The sequence below is a fragment of the Oncorhynchus keta genome, chromosome 24, assembly GCF_023373465.1.
Source record: "Oncorhynchus keta strain PuntledgeMale-10-30-2019 chromosome 24, Oket_V2, whole genome shotgun sequence".
In the NCBI taxonomy this organism is placed as follows: Eukaryota; Metazoa; Chordata; class Actinopteri; order Salmoniformes; family Salmonidae; genus Oncorhynchus; species Oncorhynchus keta.
Genome location: NC_068444.1, coordinates 16,357,004 through 16,378,309, shown reverse-complemented (window position 1 = coordinate 16,378,309; position 21,306 = coordinate 16,357,004). Strand labels below are relative to the sequence as shown.

Below are 21,306 nucleotides of genomic sequence, written 5' to 3'. Positions count from 1 at the left end.
CTTTGAACAGTAGTGCACATTATTGCAAAAATACAATAATTCAAACAACATATGGCCACTGTTGGTGAAGCCACTGTTAAGAATAGTCATGTCTGTTTTTCATATTATTGGGCACTATGTTGCTTTATTTGGGGTCAATTCCAGGTTTGGGGTCAATTCCATTTCAATTCCAGTCAATTCAGAAAGTTTTAAAAAATCCAATTACACATTTTCCCTCATTGAAAAGCATTGAAGAGAATTGGAATTTCAGTGTACTTCCTGAATTGTCCCCAACCCTGTCCCACTGTCCTGCAGCAACTAGTTTGACATTAAGTAGAAAAGAAAAATGTTCTTCCCTCATCATTCGCTATGCGAGCTCCAAGGCTAATGAAATATTTACAATAAATAGATCAGCAAACACAGGTCTCATGGGGTGTGGTGGCATAGCTGTCCTTGCATGCTTGACTGTAAGTTGCTTTCAGGGCTGGCTCCAGGCTTAAGCACCATGAGCTGTCGCTTAGGGCCCCCAGCCGCTAGAGAGTTAGAATAGTAGAATAAAAAAGGTGCACATTTGAAATTTGGTTGTGCATCAGCAGTTTTGATCTTTACTCACCATGGCAAAATGTATAGACAAGCAGAAAACTTGCTTTAAAACTTTAACATTTTCTCTGCACCCTATGGCAAAATGTTTAGAATTGCAGGAATTTAACTTTAAAACCAAAAAAATGCTTTCTCCGCTGTCAAGGGGTTCACACATTTTTTTTGGTCCGTTCGGTGGGGCCCCCCCAACCAATTCTCGCTTAGGGCCCCCTAAAGATCAGAGCCGGCCCTGGTCGCTTTGGATAAAAGTGGCTGCTAAATGGCATATATTATTATTATTACATATAAAATATAGCCAAGAGACTCTATACTTTTGTAATTCTCATAAACACTCTAATCTGCTGATTTATAAATAATTATTTTGATCAGACTGGTGACCACATGTATTTGTACAGTAACTCCTATTTGTTCTGGTCTTAATGGCACGTAATGGCGCATAATGGTCTTAGTGGAACATAACAATATAAATGTATTACTTATGAGAGGCTTTTGGAAGCAGTTTATTCCATTGCATATTTATTACATATTGCACAATTAGAAACCCAGTGGAGAAAACTGATTGCAATGACACATCTTCCTAGCGACATTACAAAATTATGCCTCTGACTTGGTCATAATGCTGACCTCCATACAACCTCTTGTAAGCTACAATCTCATAATTCAGACCACATAGCTCTAAATTATAACAGATCTATTGGACAATATCTATTCTCATCATTACTAAAGATGGAAAACACAACGCAACAACAGGTAATTCAATTCAAATTATATAAGGGCCAAGTGTTCACTTATGCTTATCGAGAGCAAATACCAACATCCTATTATCAAACAGATTTTAAAAAGGTTTCTATAGAACAATTCCCAACCTTCCATACATCATATGTCCCCCCCCCCCATTTTATTATGAATGTGATTTCTTGTATACCTGATGCAATGACAATTCTTCCCATATCAATTACAAGCAGCTGAATGCCTGCATGCATACACTCTGTGAACTTCACATTGAATGATACACTTTCTATGTGATGTGAAAGATTGAGGTGTTGAAGTACTTAGTGACAGTAGGAACCCTGTCTAATGAAAAGGCTTGGTTCAAAAAAGCGTGGTTCAAATAGTCCAGAATCAGTGGAATGCAAAACACAAAAATAATGCTGTGCTCTATTCAAGTCATGCTTATATATCATGTTGACTGTGAAATTGTCTTTAGCTTGTCAGAGGAATGGGTTGAATACTAACACATACAACCTGGCCAGAAAACGATTTCGTAGCTTAAACAGACTGAAATAAATACTTCACCTCATGGTGGTACTGTAGGATGCACTTCCCTGTAGCTCATACAACAAAGGATCAAAGGTAACAAAAACACAATGTCACATTTGTTTGGAAAAAGCAACTATATTTTTCAACCAACTTTGTCAGTGTTTGTACAGGTCAAATATTTGACACACAATGTACATTTCCCTAAATTAGTCCCTCGTGATACCACTGCATTTCCCACAACACGTGTAAAATCCAAGCATATTTTGCCAAGACATTGTTCCAAGAAAAATACTCATCAAAACACTCCAGACACTGCAATGATGACAAAAGCGGCATTAGGTTTTGACAAACAAACTCATTCACCCAATCATGCAATTTACGCACTGTTATTCCTGTACTCTGGATATGTTTTTCTGATATTGTGGCTAACAAATAGATTGTTTTCACTCTTTTGATCAGAGTTGTTATTGTGAAGACATCTTTAAAATGAAATGATTTAATGTGTTTTATATGGAAATGAAGCTACTGCATTATGAATTCCTCCTATTTTAGTTAACTTTTAGTCTCTCGTCACAGCCATCGAGCAGCTGATTGGTTCTGGGTTTTTAAAAAATGCTAATGGCTTTGATATATTATGAAGAATATAGATGTTTGATGTATTAAAGACCAAAAAGCATAACATATTGAAGCACTCTTAGACTTAAAGAGCAAATAAGATGTAACAAATTTGTGAAGTGTACAAACACACTCACACACAAACTTTTATCTTACATCTTTTAGTCTTGGACTGAAGACTTATCAACGTCAAGGTACTGGAGTGACGAGCCACCCTTTCGGTCTCTGCTTGGCCTGGCTCCCCACTCGGATTCCCTGCCGCTGACCACTAATTCCCTTCTAGTTCTGTCTCCCCTACCACAAGGACCTTGGACTGTGCCTCAGGACAACCTGGCCTGCCAATTCCTGGCTGTCCCTGTCATTGGAGGCTGCTGAAGGGAGGACGGCTCATAATAATGGCTGGAACGGAGCAAATGGAATGGCATCAAACATGTGTTTGATGTATTTTATACCATTCCACTAAATCTTCTCCAGACATTACCATGAGCCCTGCCTCCCCAATTAAGCTGCCACCAACCTCCTGCGGTCCCTGTTCACTTGGCCGTGCTGCTGATCCAGTTCTGCTGTTCCGACTGACACTGTGGGCCCCTGACTTGATTTCACAGTTTGTGATACCTTGTCCTGGACCGTGCTGATCCCCCCCTTTAATTCAAGTAAAAATCGGTTTGCCATTGCCTTAAAGAGCCCTAAAAGGATGTAATATCTTCATGTAACCCGTTTTCAAGTTAAATAGTGCAGTACACTGTTTCCACTCTGCCTACCATTTAATTGGGCCCTTGAACGCTTTTGTAAATTTGACCAGTAATCCATGTTGTATTATGCTAACTTTCTTTTCTACTACTTATTTTTGTGAATGAAATGCCCCACTCTTTGTATGAATTTGCCCAGTTTGTTTTCATGGTGGCTATGTGTCTGCTGGCCAGTGTGGTTGTGTTGTTCATTGGTGGGGCTACTTTTAGCAGAGTACATGCTCTTGGTCCTCTCTGGGGAGTGTATGGGGGCAGGGCCTGTTGCAGATTGTGAGGAATGGGGTCGCTCCTTCTCCAATGAACAGAAAGGCTCAAATCTGCTATACAAACGACTATCGCCACCCCGATCACTACGCCAATTTCCTGACGCAAGCCTTGCCCTTTCATGCGTTTTATCAATGGACGTATGCTGCCCCTGTGTCCCCATGGATGTAGTTCTGTCAGGAAGATTTTGGTGCAGCTCTTCAGTGCTAAAACGAGGGGTTGAGGATAACCCTATATCATCTGCACAGTGGTTCTTGTCCATCTGAAGCATGCTACTCTGTGATGCAACCTTCCTCTCTCTCTCTGGTATTTGTCCCTCTTCGTCTGTGACTATGGTGTCAGAGCTACCACCCCTTTTAGGGGAACCCCCTTTAGGGGAACCCTCTTTTTTCTCTGGTATTTTGAGCAATGATCTGATTTGCTTGGTGCTCTTCTTAAGGAAATGTGGTGAACCCAATGCTGTGCTGGTGGACTTGTAAGTGGGCTCTTTGCTGTTTATATCAAGGGCTGCTGCAGACACAGTTCTGTAGGGAGGCTCTTTGCTGTTCATATCCAGGGCTGCTGCAGACACAGTTCTGGAGGGAGGCTCTTTGCTGTTCATATCAAGGGCTGCTGCAGACACAGTTCTGTAGGGAGGCTCTTGCCAATTAGAAACAGGGGGGCTCTTTCTGTCCACAACGTTTTTGACGTCATAATGAGAGACAGATCTCTGATCCTTGTTCAGATTTGAAGAATATCCTCCATTCTGTGCACCCAATGTTATTCCACCACCATCTGGCTGACTCCTCCCAAAGGCCCTACCATACATGTGACTGGAGGACTCTTTATTGACTCTGTAGTCACTGTTGGTCTTTGAGTCTGCCACACTGTGTCTTTTGTGCCAGTTGTCTTGAAGGAGCTCAGGGGCTTTCATTACCAGTCCCTCTTTGGCTCTTCCCAGGCAGGCATAGACCGACTGATATGGGTCTCTTCCTGGGCCATAGCCAATGTTATTCCGAGGATCATCCAAAATCTGCAGACTCCGCCTTTTCATAATGTATTCATCTTGTCTCATTCTGTTTTCCTTCGATGTCGCTGGATTCCATTGCAATTGCATTGAAGAGTAATACGGTGCATTGTTTGGCTTTGCAGAGGGGTCGACCTGACGCATGGAAGAGGAAGAGTTGTTTGAGTGACTGTTTGTCTCCGGTTTCTCTGGAATAGTGGACTTGAAAACAAGGGATGACCTGAGTCTGGAAGGAATCAATGAGCTAGTTTTGTTTTCCTGTGCTTCATACTGGTCCAGATAGTCACAGGATTCCCCAATAGGATCATCGGTGTTATTGAGGTAAGACTCTATCCTATATGTGCGCAAGAAGGACTTAGCCGTGTTCTTCAAAGTTGGCATGTTCTGCTGCATAGAGCGGACTTGTTTGTCATTCCCGTGGTAGGACTGGCGAAAATTGCGACCTCTGATTATCTGTGCCCCCTGAGAATGGTCTTCCAAAGCATTGGTAAAGTGGCTTCTTCCAGGAGCGCAGTGATTACCTCTATCTCCAGCCACGTTCCAGTTGCTTGCCCCATACCTTGTGTTGTGTGGAACATATGGGACTTCTTGTCTCTCCCCAGCATAACTGTGCCTTTTCAGGAAGTTCAGAGTCTCTGCAGACTGGAACTGATGGATGCGGTTTTGAACACTCTCGCCGTGGTTGATCATGGGTCTGTGTTCAAATGGCTCCTTGTCATAAAGTCTCTCCTCCATCTCTCCCATATGGGTCGTCATGCCCGTCTGTCTCTCACAGGCTTTCCTGTACACTGTGTCCAGGGTATGTCTCAACTGGTCCTTCCTCTCAAAGGCTTGTCTGGATTCAGAAGCATACTTTGCCCGAGCATGTCTTCCATTCCGTTCTAGTAGCACAGTCTCGGGAGGGGTGAGAACTGCTGGCACGAAAGAACGGGCGAAGAGCGTTCTAAACTCCTCGTCATAGGACTCCACCAGCTGGCCTGTTATGACCTGCACCATACTCAGGTTGATTTTCTCATAGGACCACATGAAGCTAGGCAGAGAAGAATAAACAGAGAGCAGCAATTACTTCAGTGAAAATGAAATAACAGCCATTTTTATCTCACACGGTCAACTGAGGTAGACAGTTTCACAATATCAGTAAATTGTTGAAGATGTATCGAAGATAAGCCTTCAGGCTGTCTAAAGTTTAAACAATTAATAAAAAAGTAATATTGCCTTATCTGTTACCCATAGGTATTCCAGGAATTGATCAGCCCCTACCTCATAAAAATTCAATTTTTGAAAAGTAACCCTTTTCGATTTTTTTAACCCAATCTTAAATGTTTTCTTATTTCAAAAGAAGTTCTGTGTTCCATATAGAGTTGAAATACAGGATCTGCAGACAGCCCTGTCATGTAACATTTTGGAAAATAACTTTTTCCTAAAAACTTTGTCCAAGTTTTCATTCTCATTTTCCATTCATTGTGTTTACTTCACAGATGTAAGAAAATAATTATGATTGGGGTAAATATTCAGAAAACCATCCCTTTAAGCCTTACCCTTATCGTGTTCAAATAGTCACTGTTAAAATGCAAAGAAAGAACATGATAATGACTCAATAAAGTGACTTTCATTTATATCTAAAGAACATTTTAATCAATATTGGAGCTGCTAGATTATCATACAGTAACGATAGTGTACTTGCTATCCGGATTCCTTGGGTTGATATGTTTGAGGTTAGGGTAAGAGTAGGGGATAAGGTTGGGCTTTAGGATAGGGACGTCCCAAGGAACCTGGATTGCATTAACAGTAACAATAGGATCTGGTTATTGGACATTTCTTCTCCCTGAGCTCCATTTACCTGTATGATCCGTACACCACTGTTTGGCAGTCCACCAACAGAAACCTCTGCTCCATTGCTCCATGAAATGTAGATCCTGAACGACAGAGGTAATCCTGACCCTTCACTATGCGTACTCTCATGTTCTGTAGACCAAGAGAGTCAGTGGAATGTTACCAAGACCATTCTATGGTAACATATCGCTTTATGCAAAGCCTGAATATATATATATATATATATATATACAGTGCCTTGCGAAAGTATTCGGCCCCCTTGAACTTTGCAACCTTTTGCCACATTTCAGGCTTCAAACATAAAGATAATAAAACTATTTTTTTGTGAAGAATCAACAAGAAGTGGGAATCATGAAGTGGAACGACATTTATCGGATATTTCAAACTTTTAACAAATCAAAAACTGAAAAATTGGGCGTGCAAAATGATTCAGCCCCTTTACTTTCAGTGCAGCAAACTCTCTCCAGAAGTTCAGTGAGGATCTCTGAACGATCCAATGTTGACCTAAATGACTAATGATGATAAATACAATCCACCTGTGTGTAATCAAGTCTCCGTATAAATGCACCTGCACTGTGATAGTCTCAGAGGTCCGTTAAAAGCGCAGAGAGCATCATGAAGAACAAGGAACACACCAGGCAGGTCCGAGATACTGTTGTGAAGAAGTTTAAAGCCGGATTTGGATACAAAAAGATTTCCCAAGCTTTAAACATCCCAAGGAGCACTGTGCAAGTGATAATATTGAAATGGAAGGAGTATCAGACCACTGCAAATCTACCAAGACCTGGCCGTCCCTCTAAACTTTCAGCTCATACAAGGAGAAGACTGATCAGAGATGCAGCCAAGAGGCCCATGATCACTCTGGATGAACTGCAGAGATCTACAGTTGAGGTGGGAGACTCTGTCCATAGGACAACAACCAGTCGTATATTGCACAAATCTGGCCTTTTATGGAAGAGTGGCAAGAAGAAAGCCATTTCTTAAAGATATCCATAAAAAGTGTAGTTTAAAGTTTGCCACAAGCCACCTGGGAGACACACCAAACATGTGAAAGAAGGTGCTCTGGTCAACCAAAATTGAACTTTTTGGCAACAATGCAAAATGTTATGTTTGGCGTAAAAGCAACACAGCTCATCACCCTGAACACCCATCCCCACTGTCAAACATGGTGGTGGCAGCATCATGGTTTGGGCCTGCTTTTCTTCAGCAGGGACAGGGAAGATGGTTAAAATTGATGGGAAGATGGATGGAGCCAAATACAGGACCATTCTGGAAGAAAACCTGATGGAGTCTGCAAAAGACCTGAGACTGGGACAGAGATTTGTCTTCCAACAAGACAATGATCCAAAACATAAAGCAAAATCTACAATGGAATGGTTCAAAAATAAACATATCCAGGTGTTAGAATGGCCAAGTCAAAGTCCAGACCTGAATCCAATTGAGAATCTGTGGAAAGAACTGAAAACTGCTGTTCACAAATGCTCTCCATCCAACCTCACTGAGCTCGAGCTGTTTTGCAAGGAGGAATGGGAAAAAATGTTAGTCTCTCAATGTGCAAAACTGATAGAGACATACCCCAAGCGACTTACAGCTGTAATCGCAGCAAAAGGTGGCGCTACAAAGTATTAACTTAAGGGGGCTGAATAATTTTGCACGCCCAATTCTTCAGTTTTTGTTAAAAAAAGTTTGAAATATCCAATAAATGTCGTTCCACTTCATGATTGTGTCCCACTTGTTGTTGATTCTTCACAAAAAATACAGTTTTATATCTTTATGTTTGAAGCCTGAAATGTGGCAAAAGGTCGCAAAGTTCAAGGGGGTTGAATACTTTCGCAAGGCACTGTATATAAAGAAAATATTTATTGTCACATACACCAGATAGGGGCAGTGTAATGTGTTGTTTTATAGGGTCAGCCATAGTAGTACGGCACCCCTGGAGAAAATTAGGATTAAGTGCCTCGCTCAAGGGCACATCGACAGATTTTTCACTTTGTCTGCTCGGGTATTCAAACCAGCAACCTTTCGGTTACTGGCCCAACACTCCAAATGCTAGACTAACTGTCGCCCTTTTGTGAATATACTTAAAGGGTGTGGTTGCTGCATGCTAAATACCTCATCCCTCAGGTAATAAATACAGTTAACTGCCAAAATAAAGGAAACACCAACATAGTGTCTTAATAGTGCGTTGGGCCACTGCGAGCCAGAACAGCTTCAATGCACCTTTGCATAGATTCATACCTGTGGTAATAACTACCTCGCCCTTTAAACTGCCTCACCCTGCAAAAACAGGAGGAGTGAGACTTTGACTTCTTCAGTCTGTCATTTTGAGGACCTACTGTCAGTGGTTGAATCAATACTGTTTAGACGATGAGAGGATGATCAGTCGCTGCATGTAGATCTCTACCTGCATATGTTACCATTGTAGCAGAGGATCTGAACTTACCCTAAGTTTTGGGATTTGGATGTCTTGATTCTCAACCATTAAGAGAAAGCTTTGCAGATGAAATTCATCCAGAAGCACATAAACTGGAATTCCTCTGGTGGAGGCATCAACCACCTCTTTGAATATATCCACATCTGTAAAAATGTCCATTACAATTGCAATAACCTGTAGGGAATGAAGGGACATTAACACAAATTAGAACCAGAAGTACAGAAAAACATGATGATTTATGAAAATAATTTGTATACCATTACATACTATACTGAACTCAGCAACAACAAAAAACTGTCCTCTCACTGTCAACTGCGTTTATTTTCAGTTTATTGGCCCTGAACAAAGGGGGGTGTCACGTCTACTCCCGCTCTTCCCCCCTGGCGCTGGATGGCGCCAGGCTGACCTGCATTACACACTCCTGCCACCATCATTTACACCCACCTGCCTTCCCTCGTCATGCGCATCAGCGATATTGGACTCACCTGGACTCACTCAATCACCTATTTATTACCTCCCCTATATTTGTCAGATCCCCAGCTCTGTTCCCTGCTGCTGCATTGTTTGTCATATGTCCATGTTACCCGTGTGCTGGCTCTGTTCCTGTATTGTTCTATGTCTGTTCCCGAATACATGTCTGACTGCCCGTACCTGTTCCTCCTGTCCAGCGTCGGTCCTTACAGGGGGGTCAAAATCAAAATTAATAGTCAGTATCTGGTGTGGCCACCAGCTGCATTAAGTACTGCAGTGCATCTCCTCCTCATGGACTGCACCAGATTTGCCAGTTCTTGGTGTGAGATGTTACCCCACTCTTCCACCAAGGCACCTGCAAGTTCTTGGACATTTCTGGGGGGAATGGCCCTAGCCCTCACCCTCCGATCCAACAGGTACCAAACGTGCTCAATGGGATTGAGATCCGGGCTCTTCACTGGCCATGGCAGAACACTGACATTCCTGTCCTGCAGGAAATCACGTACAGAGCGAGCACTATGGCTGGTGGCATTGTTATTTTGGAACAGTACCACATGAGGGAGGAGGATGTCTTCCCCGTAACGCACAGCATTGAGATTGCCTGCAAGGACAACAAGCTCTGTCCGATGATGCTGTGACACGTCGCTCAGACCATGACGGACCCTCCACCTACAAATCGATCCCGCTTCAGAGTACAGGGCTCGGTGTAAAGCTCATTCATTCGACGATAAACGCAAATCCGACCATCAACCCTGGTGAGACAAAACCGTGACTCGTCAGTGAAGAGCACTTTTTGCCAGTCCTGTCTGGTCCAGCGACGGTGGGTTTGTGCCCATAGGTGACGTTGTTGCCGGTGATGTCTGGTGAGGACCTGCCTTACAGCAGGCCTACAAGCCCTCATTCCAGCCTCTCTCAGCCTATTGCGGACAGTCTGAGCACTGATGGAGGGATTGTGTATTCCTGGTATAACTCGGGCAGTAGTTGTTGCCATCCTGTCTCTGTCCCGCAGGTGTGATGTTCGGATGTACCGATCCTGTGCAGGTGTTGTTACACGTGGTCTGCCACTGCGAGGATGATCAGCTGTCCGTCCTGTCTCCCTGTAGCCCTGTCTTAGGAAACTCACAGTACGGACATTGCAATTTATTGCCCTGGCCACATCTGCAGTCCTCACGCTTCCTTGCAGCATGCCTAAGGCATGTTCACGCAGATGAGCAGGGACCCTGGGCACCTTTCTTTTGGTGTTATTCAGACACAGTAGAAAGGCCTCTTTAGTGTCCTAAGTTTTCATAACTGTGACCTTATTTGCCTACCGTCTGTAAGCTGTTAGTGTCTTAACAACCGTTCCACGGGTGCATGTTCATTAATTGTTTATGGTTCATTGAAGAAGCATGGGAAACAATGTTTCAACCCTTTACAATGAAGATCTGTGAAGTTATTTGGATTTTTACTCATTATCTTTGAAAGACAGGGTCCTGAAAAATGAAAGTTTCTTTTTTTGCTGAGTTTATTATATATTATCAACTGGGTGGGTCAAGCCTTGAATGCTGATTGGCTGACAGCCGTGGTATATCAGACCGTATACTACAGGTTTGACAAAACATTCATATTTACTGCTCTAATTACATTGGTAACATCGCGCCGAAGAACAGCCCTTAGCCGTGGTATATTGGCCATATACCACACCCCCTCTGGCATTATTGCTTAAGAACAACACCGTGGTGCTGATGGATTGTTATTTAGAGTATGAGGCATTACTGTAAGCTCAGGAAATCTGTCTGATTTGGAGACTGTGATGCCAAGAAAAGTACAGGTGACAAAAATGGTACTTCAGGAGCTCATAAGATGGTGGTTAAGGCTGTGTGATATCGTCATTCTTCCATATGTGTTATACTAGGATCTGTCTCTGACAGGTCGCAGCTTTCCATTCATCCATTTGTGGGTAATCGGAACTGCACTATGTGGTGACATAATGGACCTGATGACCAAGACCTATGACAGTTAGGTAAAAACATGTAGTTTCATGTCACTAAAAGTACCTTTAAAATGCACCCTTTTACAGTCAGGATGCAACCTGACCGTCACAACAACAACAGAAACACACTCAGCACATTGCAATATATAGGCCATATATCTAGTTAAAATATGTTCACTAATGAGACCACTGCGCCACCAGGGCCCCCAAATATGTTAACTTTTAAGCAAATGTCATACTGTGTTGACTCTTCCTTTTTTGCTAGTGTTATCTATACAGTATGGTATCTCAAGAGGTAACTGGTAACTTAGTAAGTGTGTGGTTACAAGGACACTGACACTGTGTTTACCATATTTACTGTGACAAGTAGGACTTGGTTTGACACATAGATGGAAGTGGATATGGCTATTTCAGCCCCATTGTTGCTGACAGGTGTATAAAATCGAGCACCAGTCATGGAATCGCCATAAACAAACATTGGCAGTAGAATGGTCTTACTGAAGATCTCAGTGACTTTCAATGTGACACAGCCATAGGATGCCACCTTTCCAACAAGTCAGTTCATCAAATGAATGCCCTACTAAAGCTGCCCCGGTCTACTGTAAGTGCTGTTATGTTGAAGTGGAAACATCTAGGAGTAACAACGGCTCAGCCACAAAGTGGTAGGCCACACAAGCTCACAGGATGGGACCGCCGAGTGCTGAAGCGCGCAGAGCATAAAAATCGTCTGTCCTCAGTTGCAACACTCACTACCGAGTTCTAAACTGCCTCTGGAAGCAACGTCAGCACAATAACTGTTCGTCGGGACCTTCATGAAATGGGTTTCCTTGGCAGAGCAGTCACACACAAGCCTAAGATCACAATGCACAATGCCAAGCGTTGGCTGGAGTGGTGTAAAGCTCGCAGCAATTGGACTGAAGCAGTGGAAACGCTTTCTCCAGAATGATTCATCACGTTTCACCATCTGGCAGTCCGACGGAGGAATCTGGGTTTGGCAGATGCCAGGAGAACGCTACCTGGCCTAATGCATAGTCCCAACTGTAAATGTAGTTGAAGGAAGAATAATGGTTTGTCGAGATCGTTGTGGAAGAATTTGACTGGCCTGCACAGAGCCCTGACCTCAACCCCATCTACCACTTTGGGGACGAATTGGAACGCCGACTGCGAGCCCGGCCTAATCACCCAACATCAGTGCCCAACCTCATTAATGCTCTTGTGGCTGAATGGAAGCAAGTCCCTGCAGCAATGTTCCAACATCTAGAGGAAAGCCTTCCCAGAAGAGTGGAGGCTGTTATAGCAGCAAAGGGGGAGCCAACTCCATATTAATGCCCATGATTTTGGAATGAGATGTTCATGTATGTACTTGGAATACTTGTAGACTAAATCACATGAGAAACTACAGTAAAACTATAGCTTGAGTGTTCTAACCCATCCTTGACCGAAGCGGATGAAGCAGCAAATATAATAATCAGGGGTTTGGCATTGCATAGCCAACAGATTATATGACTGCATGATAGGATTCAAAGTACACTCTCAGAATAAAGGGTACAATTAGGCCAAAGTACAGTAGATCAAAATCCTCTGAATTTGCTACACTGGTGTCAGAAGGTGTATGGCGGAGAGGCGTGTACACGTGAGGGACTTGGCATAGAGAAGAGGTACATTTTATCAAATGGCTTTGTCACTGTGGTGGTACCCTAAAAAGGCACATTTGTACCTTTTGGATCTTTTGAGGTATGTACTGCAAGGGTACAATTATGTACTTGTAACTAATGGTACAATGGATGTACCTTACAGGGTAGCACTACATTGACAATCATTTGTACTCCTTTAAGTACAATGCAGTACCTTTTTTTTCTGAGAGTGTAGTTGTGACTGCTACGATGATAAGGTTTTCAGGAACATCTTTTGATGAATCCAATTCCTGTACAACCGGTTCTTTCTTTGAACACAGCATTGACAGATCTCTTGCATGACAGCTGCAGGCAATCCATGATCTGTGTACTGTCCTGCTGTCCTGCTGTGCAACATAAGGTAAAAGTCTATTGATCTTTACATTTCTATTTCTGGGAATGGTAGTCTGAAAATGTCTTGTGAATCACTCAGAGAACAAGGTTAGAAGCAGGATAATCTGTACTTGGCTTCATCTCAGGATTTGATCCACAACTGCGAGAGTTACCTCACATTCAAGGATACTGGGTGAGTTTTCGTTGCAGCGGCACCTATACTTTTACTCATGAAGGTACATTGTAAAAAATATATATATTTTATAGACCCATCATGACACCACCTCAGACACACCTGTCTCGTGAAAAGGAACTATGTGGGTGTAATTCTGCCCTGGGAGAAAAGGGAGTTGTGCTGTAAATCATTTTATCCTGGACTAGTTTCAATTTGTGATTCAGGTGCTATCACGTTCACACAAAGAGACAGTCACAGTTGAAGAACAGACATTATTGTATAAACTATATAGTATATGCTATACTATTTTACTGTAATAACAATAATAATAATAATACATTTTTTTTAAAGAAGCAGCAGCTTTTAAAAAAGACAACTATTGTAATTTGCATTCCATAAACTCCATTAGCTCCATAAGCATTGCCATTGTTGTTGACACAATTGCAAGATTACCTGTCTGGCATCCTGAATGTGTTTCCGGATCAACTCTTTGATGGTGGGTCTGTTTAGTCTGGGTGGATGGAAGAACAGATTTATATTGGTTTGCAGTCTATCGGGCATGACCTCCGGCCACCCTAACTCCAAGTCAGGTGTTGCTATGTCGGAGTCCACAGGCCAGTACGTTCCAGTTGAAGACTTGCTGGCCGCAGCGTCCGGACCTGGGCCATCAATTTCTTCTGTGTGGTTGCTAGGCAATGGCTGTGAGGCGTTTGTAGTGATGAAGTGGATTTCATCTTCTGAGAGGAAGCTCCCTATCCGCTCGGACTTGAGGAACTCCTGGTAGCTCTCTCTGCCGTCATTCACCAGGGAATCAATGGCAAGGCGATAGGCCTCCTTATAGTGGGGCTGAATGTAATCTTCAGGCTTCAACTCTTCCTTCAAGGAGGACAGCAGGGAGAGTTGTTGGGAATCCATCATAAGGGTGGCTTAGTGCGTTCTGTTACAGATGGTGGATGCTTGAAGTCAAAGAGACAAGAAGCAAGGGATTAGAAAAACAATCTGATAGAGAGTGTCTTCCTTTAAATAAATTATGTGTTTTCACTGAAAATACATTTTGGCATTTTCCAGGTCATGTTTGTTCAAATTCTAGGAAGATTTTAATCCACTTAACCCCAAGATTTCCCCAAGTTTTCACAATCATTGTAAAGCTTTGGGGCATCAACCCTGTGACACTCATCTTTTCCCATTGAATGCAATGTATTGACATAAACTCAATAGGTTGACACTCATCATATCCCATTGAATGCAATGTATTGACAGAAGCATCAATTGGTTGATCCTTATCTTTTCCCATTGGCACCGCAAATCCTGGTGGGAGCATGGCCAGTATACATAAGCATCAATTTGTTGATGCCTAACTTTTTGCAAAAACGTGACAGGATGACATTTTAATAATGGACTAATATATTATATTATGCAATCTACATTTTGCAGGATGAAAAGCAACAACGTGTGTTTTCTACTATTGTTCAAAGTTAAATAAATCCACCAGCCAATTGGGGTGTAAATCAGGGCAGACCCCATCTAATAGAAGTATCTTAAATGTAATTTGATAGCTCGAGGTAAGGTGAAAATCAGATGTTGTCAAATAAACACCTTTAATAATTTCATTACCCCACCCTTTGATGTCTATATACAGGCTGGAGCCGAGTTGGAATGTTTGTATGTCTCAGTTCTCAATTAGGGAGCCCTGCCATGCTCTACATCAATGCTTAACAACAGCTGGGGTTAAAGGTATAGTTAGCAATTTTGTCAATGAATACCATTTTTATGTCTCTGTGCTCAGTATGCAGGAAGTTCGAGGGAATTTTGAGAGCTAGTGCTAACTGGAAGTCTTCAGGTACAGAGAGTATTTGTACTAACTAGTTATCATGAAATTACATCCCTTGAATGGTATTCACGAGTTCATCTCTCTGGAGAAGGTAATAAAGGGCTTCATTGCCAAAATCCAGAACTATTCCTTTAAGATATCATTTAAACCCAGATGTCATGAAGCATTATACAACAGGTGGGTCTAATCGTGAATGCTGATTGGTTAAAAGCTCATTCCAGTTGGCGTCTATTAACAGCGGCTAAATCTATGCCGTTAAAATGCCTATTTACTCTGTTCCGTCTGACCCCACAATCCACTGTCTCATCAGCCCAGGCAAGGAAGTTATAAACTTCATCTCCTATATAAAAAGCATCTAGACATTTCTTTTAAACATTTCGTTTTCAACAGCGGAGATTTGTAATAAGCTTACTGTCTGTCTCGCCGACATTGTTTCAATATTCAAATTCGATCTCCAACTGTCCCATAATAATGAATGTGTTGGGGTCAGGAGTCTGGACGAGAGAGAGAGGCAGGCAGCTTTTTCAGCCAGTCAAAATCATGAATCAGCTGACATCATTGTTATAGATACAGTGGGGCAAAAAAGTATTTAGTCAGCCACCAATTGTGCAAGTTCTCCCACTTAAAAAGATGAGAGAGGCCTGTAATTTTCATCTTAGGTACACTTCAACTATGACAGACAAAATGAGAAAAAAATCCAGAAAATCACATTGTAGGATTTTTAATGAATTTATTTGCTAATTATGGTGGAAAATAAGTATTTGGTCACCTACAAACAAGCAAGATTTCTGGCTCTCACAGACCTGTAACTTCTTTAAGAGGCTCCTCTGTCCTCCATTTGCCATCTGTATTAATGGCACCTGTTTGAACTTGTTATCAGTATAAAAGACACCTGTCCACAACCTCAAACAGTCACACTCCAAACTCCACTTTGACCAAGACCAAAGAGCTGTCAAAGGACATCAGAAACCAAATTTTAGACCTGCACCAGGCTGGAAAGACTGAATCTGCAATAGGTAAGCAGCTTGGTTTGAAGAAATCAACTGTGGGAGCAATTATTAGGAAATGGAAGACATACAAGACCACTGATAATCTCCCTCGATCTGGGGCTCCACGCAAGATCTCACCCCGTGGGGTCAAAATGATCACAAGAACGGTGAGCAAAAATCCCAGAACCACACGGGGGGACCTAGTGAATGACCTGCAGAGAGCTGGGACCAAAGCAACAAAGCCTACCATCAGTAACACTACGCCGCCAGGGACTCAAATCCTGCAGTGCCAGACGTGTCCCCCTGCTTAAGCCAGTACATGTCCAGGCCCGTCTGAAGTTTGCTAGAGAGCATTTGGATGATCCAGAAGAAGATTGGGAGAATGTCATATGTTCAGATGAAACCAAAATATAACTTTTTGGTAAAAACTCAACTAGTCGTGTTTGGAGGACAAAGAATGCTGAGTTGCATCCAACGAACACCATACCTACTGTGAAGCATGGGGGTGGAAACATCATGCTTTGGGGCTGTTTTTCTGCAAAGGGACCAGGACGACTGATCCGTGTAAAGGAAAGAATGAATGGGCAACGAAGGAGTGGCTTCGTAAAAAGAATTTCAAGGTCCTGGAGTGGCCTAGCCAGTCTCCAGATCTCAACCCCATAGAAAATCTTTGGAGGGAGTTGAAAGTCCGTGTTGCCCAGCAACAGCCCCAAAACATCACTGCTCTAGAGGAGATTTGCATGGAGGAATGGGCCAAAATACCAGCAGTGTGTGACCTCTGTCACACACTGCTGCGGCAGCGTAGCCTAGTGGTTAGAGCGTTGGACTAGTAACCGGAAGGTTGCGAGTTCAAACCCCCGAGCTGACAAAGTACAAATCTGTCGTTCTGCCCCTGAACAGGCAGTTAACCCACTGTTCCCAGGCCGTCATTGAAAATAAGAATATGTTCTTAACTGACTTGCCTGGTTAAATAAAGGTAAAATTTAAAAAATAATAATAATTAAAATTGCCAACAAAGGGTATAGAACAAAGTATTGAGATAAACTTTTGTTAATGACCAACTACTTATTTTCACCATAATTTGCAAATAAATTCATTAAAAATCCTACAATGTGATTTTCAGGATTTTTTTTTCTCTTATTTTGTCTGTCATAGTTGAAGTATACCTATGATGAAAATTACAGGCCTCTCTCATCTTTTTAAGTGGGAGAACTTGCACAATTGGCTGACTAAATACTTTTTTGCCCCACTGTATATACACAGAAATGTCAATTGAAAAAAGGTCAAACGAAACGAAGTGCAGCTAGTTTGCAGTCTTTCCAGCTTCAGTTTGAAGTTATTGTGTTAGCTGTGTTGTTGGCTAGCTCCTCTGAATAACAGTCTCTTGACGAGAGAGCAAATATTCTATGCCAGATGAAATCGAGCCTCATTAGCTCATTGTTATGGATGTATCCAAATAAATGTCACTACAAACAGCTTAAACAAATGCAGCTACTGTTGTTATTCTGTCTGCACTGTTTGATGTGACTGTAAGTTAGCCATAGTTGGCTAGCTAGCAATGGATAAGAACGTTGCCAGCCAGTATGGCAATGGACCATTTAGATCGAACATCCATAGATACAGAACAAAAAGACTGAATGGCTGGGTTGAGTCTCTGGCAACCAAACAAATAGAACGAACAACCAGCCGGCTTGGGTAGCAACCCTAGATTTGTTTCGGGGCTACATCTTGTAGAAGGATGAAATAGTATGAATAAATCATCAATATGTTTTTCATGAAAATATGTCAATCATTATTTGAATATGTTGGTAAGCTGTTGTATAAAAGTGATAATGCTCTCAAAGGCGGTGTTTCGAGGATATATTGGCACAACACCTGTGCCAACATATCCTCCAAACACGGGTTCTCGGGCATCATCACTTAATTGATGTAGAGCATGGCAGGGTTCCCTAATTGAGAGCTGAGAAATACAAACATTCCAACTCGGCTCCAGCCTGTATATAGACATCAAAGGGTGGGGTAATGAAATTATTAAAGGTGTTTATTTGACAACATCTGATTTTCACCTTACCTCGAGCTATTAAATTACATTTAAGTTACTTTGGTTACTTGGGTGGTGCACTGTTTACACCAAAATTGTCTGGTGGATTCAATTAACCTTGAACGAGCATTGAAAACAAAATGCAGGGAGCATAATATGACATGTCTTTTAAGGCTTATCAAGTAGTTAAACAAAATAAACACTAAACCTGACACCTATAACCTAAATGAAACAGCTGTACCAAATCAGCATACTAATGAGCCACTAAACCGAACCCTAACCTTAACCACACTGCTAACCCTAATGCCTAACCCTAAATTAAGACCAAAAAAGCACATTTTCGTTTTCAGGAATTTTTACAATATAGCCAGTTTTGACTTTGCAGCTGGCCTATCTAGTGTAAATCGTTCAGTTCTAACTCCAGAACAAGACTCACCATGACAATAAACATCAACCTGCCTAATGGGGACTTTAAGGTTAATACATAGGCGACAGACAGTTAGTGCATTCGTCGTAAGGTAGCTAGGTGGCACAACCATATATCACAGTCATTTTAAGGGTGGTAGGTAGTCTAGCAGTTAAGAGCTTTGGGCCAGTAACCAAAAGGGTGCTGGTTTGAATCCCAGAGCCGACTAGGTTGAAAAGAGCAAGGTACTTAACCCTAAGATAAGAGCGTCTGCTAAATGACATACAAGTACAATTTCTCCTCAAAGTAGCCATCAGCAAAGACAGTGCTAGTAACAAAAGACAAGTGTTTCCTTGATTTTTGAAATAATCTCTTAATTGTTATGAGAAAATATTTAGATGAATAGGGATGGTGCGTATTGTTATGCACAGTGGTATGCATATTGGTATGTATATTGTTATGCTTATTGCGATGCGTAATGTTACGCTTATTAGTCCATATGTCTATTGTTATTCATTAGTCTATTTAATTATTTTAAAGCATACTGTACATTCCAGTCTATTGTTAAACTCTATAGTAGTTACTTACATTAAAAGTATGAGTTATAGAAAGATCCTGTTGTAGTTTCCCAATACATTCCAGTACTGCATTTTTCAATGTATTCTTCTAACTGTTTAGACGTATTGGAGCAAAAGCTGATATCTGCCAACTGAAGTAACAAAGACAAGGAGGTGTCTCAACATGAGAAGCACTCTGTGGATGGAGGGTGTGGATTCCAGTTCTCTCATGCAAATAGCACCGGCTTCAAACTTGCTCACAGGCCAAGAGCTGCCATAAACCTGTTTCGGATAGGAACCACACCCCTTTCTTCTTCAAGCGTTCAAAGTTCAATTATGGTGTGTAGACAATGGAGGTTTTGATAGTCAGTTATCTTTTCAAGCAAATTTAAAGGCTTTGCACTTTTTACATATAATATGGCAATATATAATTATCTTTAACACTACTTGTTAACTTATTTGATGACGCTTACCTATCATAAGTATTCACCCCCCCCTTGGATTTCTTCACATTCCATTGTGACAAAGTGGGATTCAAATGTATATAATTGTAATTTTTTGAAAATGATCTACACAAAATATTCTGTAATGTCTAAATGGAAGATTGTTGTAATAAAAAAAGATGAATGGCAAATAAAATACCAATTTACCTTGATTTAACCCCCGCTCCCTCCCCGAGTCAATGTTATGTTAGAAACAACTTTGGCAGCGATTACAGTTGTGAGTCATCTTGGGTAAGTCTCTAAGAGCTCTGCACACCTGGATTGTGCAATATTTGCCCATTATTCTTTTCAAAAGTCTTCAAGCTCTGTCAAGGTTTTGGTGGCAATGGCTAGACAGCCATTTTAAAGTCTTGCCATAGATTTTCAAGTAGAGTTAAGTCAAAACTGTAACTTGGCCACTAAGGAACACTCACCGTCTTCTTGGTAAACAACTCCAGTGTACATTTGGCCTTATGTTGTCCTGCTGAATAGTGTATTCTACCTCCGAGTGTCTTGTGTAAAGCAGACTAAAGCAGGTTTTCCTCTAGGATTTTGCCTGCTTAGCTCCATCCTGTTTCTTTTTATCCTGGAAAACTCCTCAGTCTTTGCTGATGTCAACAATACCCATACCATGATGAAGCCACCACCATGCTTGAAAATAAGGAGGCAGTTACTCAGTGATGTGTCCCAAACATAAGGCTTTGCATTTAGGTCAATGTGCCATGTGTTGTTGTTTGTTGCCTTGTTGCAATGCAGGATGCATGTTTTTGTATTCTTATTTTCAATCTGTCATTAAGTTCATTATTGTGGAGTCACTGCAGTGTTGTTGATAAAAAACCATGCTCTCATTAAGAGTCTGTTTGATTGAGTGTGTGGACAGATGTCTTTTATACAGGTAATGAGTTCAAACAGGTGCAGTTAATACAGGTAATGAGTGGAGAACAGGAGGGATTCTTAAAGAAAAACTAACAGGTTTGTGAGAGCCGGAATTCTTACTGGTTGGTAGGTGATCAAATACTTATGTCATGCAATAAAATGCAAATTAATTACTTAAAAATCATACAATGTGATTTTCTGGATTTCCGTCTCCCACAGTTGAAGTGTACCTATGATCAAAATTACAGACCTCTACATGCTTTGTAAGTAGGAAAACCTGCAAAATCGGCAGTGTATCAAATACTTGTTCTCCCCACTGTATGTGCAAGTAGAGATACTGGGGTGCAAAAAAGCAAGAGTAAATATAACAAGAGTAATAATATGGGGATGAGGTTGTCGGGTGTGCTATTTACAGATTGTCTGTGTACAGGTATAGTGATCTGTAAACTGCTCTCACAGTTAATGCTTAAAGTTAGAGAGGGAGATATAAGGCTCCAGCTTCAGAGATTTTTGCAATTTTGCAATATTAATCAATTGGGGATACATTTCCATATATCTCTGAGGCTATTTATAATTCTCTGTGCATCAGGGATTATTCTAGTTGACTAATGATCACTGCAATTATCCACTGAACAGCTCTTACTTGGCAACCATGTCAAACACTTACTTTGTTCCTTACCATATTAACTATTATTACCCTCAGGAAGCGCACGGCTCAGGTTTTTCACCAGTTGTTTATTTGACAAGTGTATGCCATGAC

At 41.6% G+C, this 21,306-nt stretch overlaps 1 protein-coding gene and 1 long non-coding RNA gene across 2 annotated transcripts; one reads left to right on the top strand and one right to left on the bottom strand.

The window, feature by feature from the left end:
• Positions 1–1,063: 1,063 nt before the first annotated feature.
• fam83b (family with sequence similarity 83 member B) lies at positions 1,064–19,367 on the bottom strand. The gene is made up of 5 exons (XM_035800994.2): positions 19,220–19,367; positions 13,818–14,320; positions 8,750–8,914; positions 6,314–6,438; positions 1,064–5,503 (listed from the first exon to the last, which is right to left on the bottom strand). The coding sequence occupies exons 2-5, from the start codon at positions 14,280–14,282 to the stop codon at positions 3,292–3,294; spliced, it is 2,967 nt and encodes a 988-aa protein (XP_035656887.1). The 5' UTR covers positions 14,283–14,320; positions 19,220–19,367; the 3' UTR covers positions 1,064–3,291.
• On the top strand, positions 8,910–19,459 carry LOC118402768 (uncharacterized). Its single transcript, XR_004829558.2, has 4 exons — positions 8,910–12,841; positions 13,138–13,217; positions 13,336–13,382; positions 19,310–19,459. It is a non-coding gene; the product is annotated as an uncharacterized LOC118402768 (long non-coding RNA).
• The last annotated feature ends 1,847 nt before the right edge of the window (positions 19,460–21,306 follow it).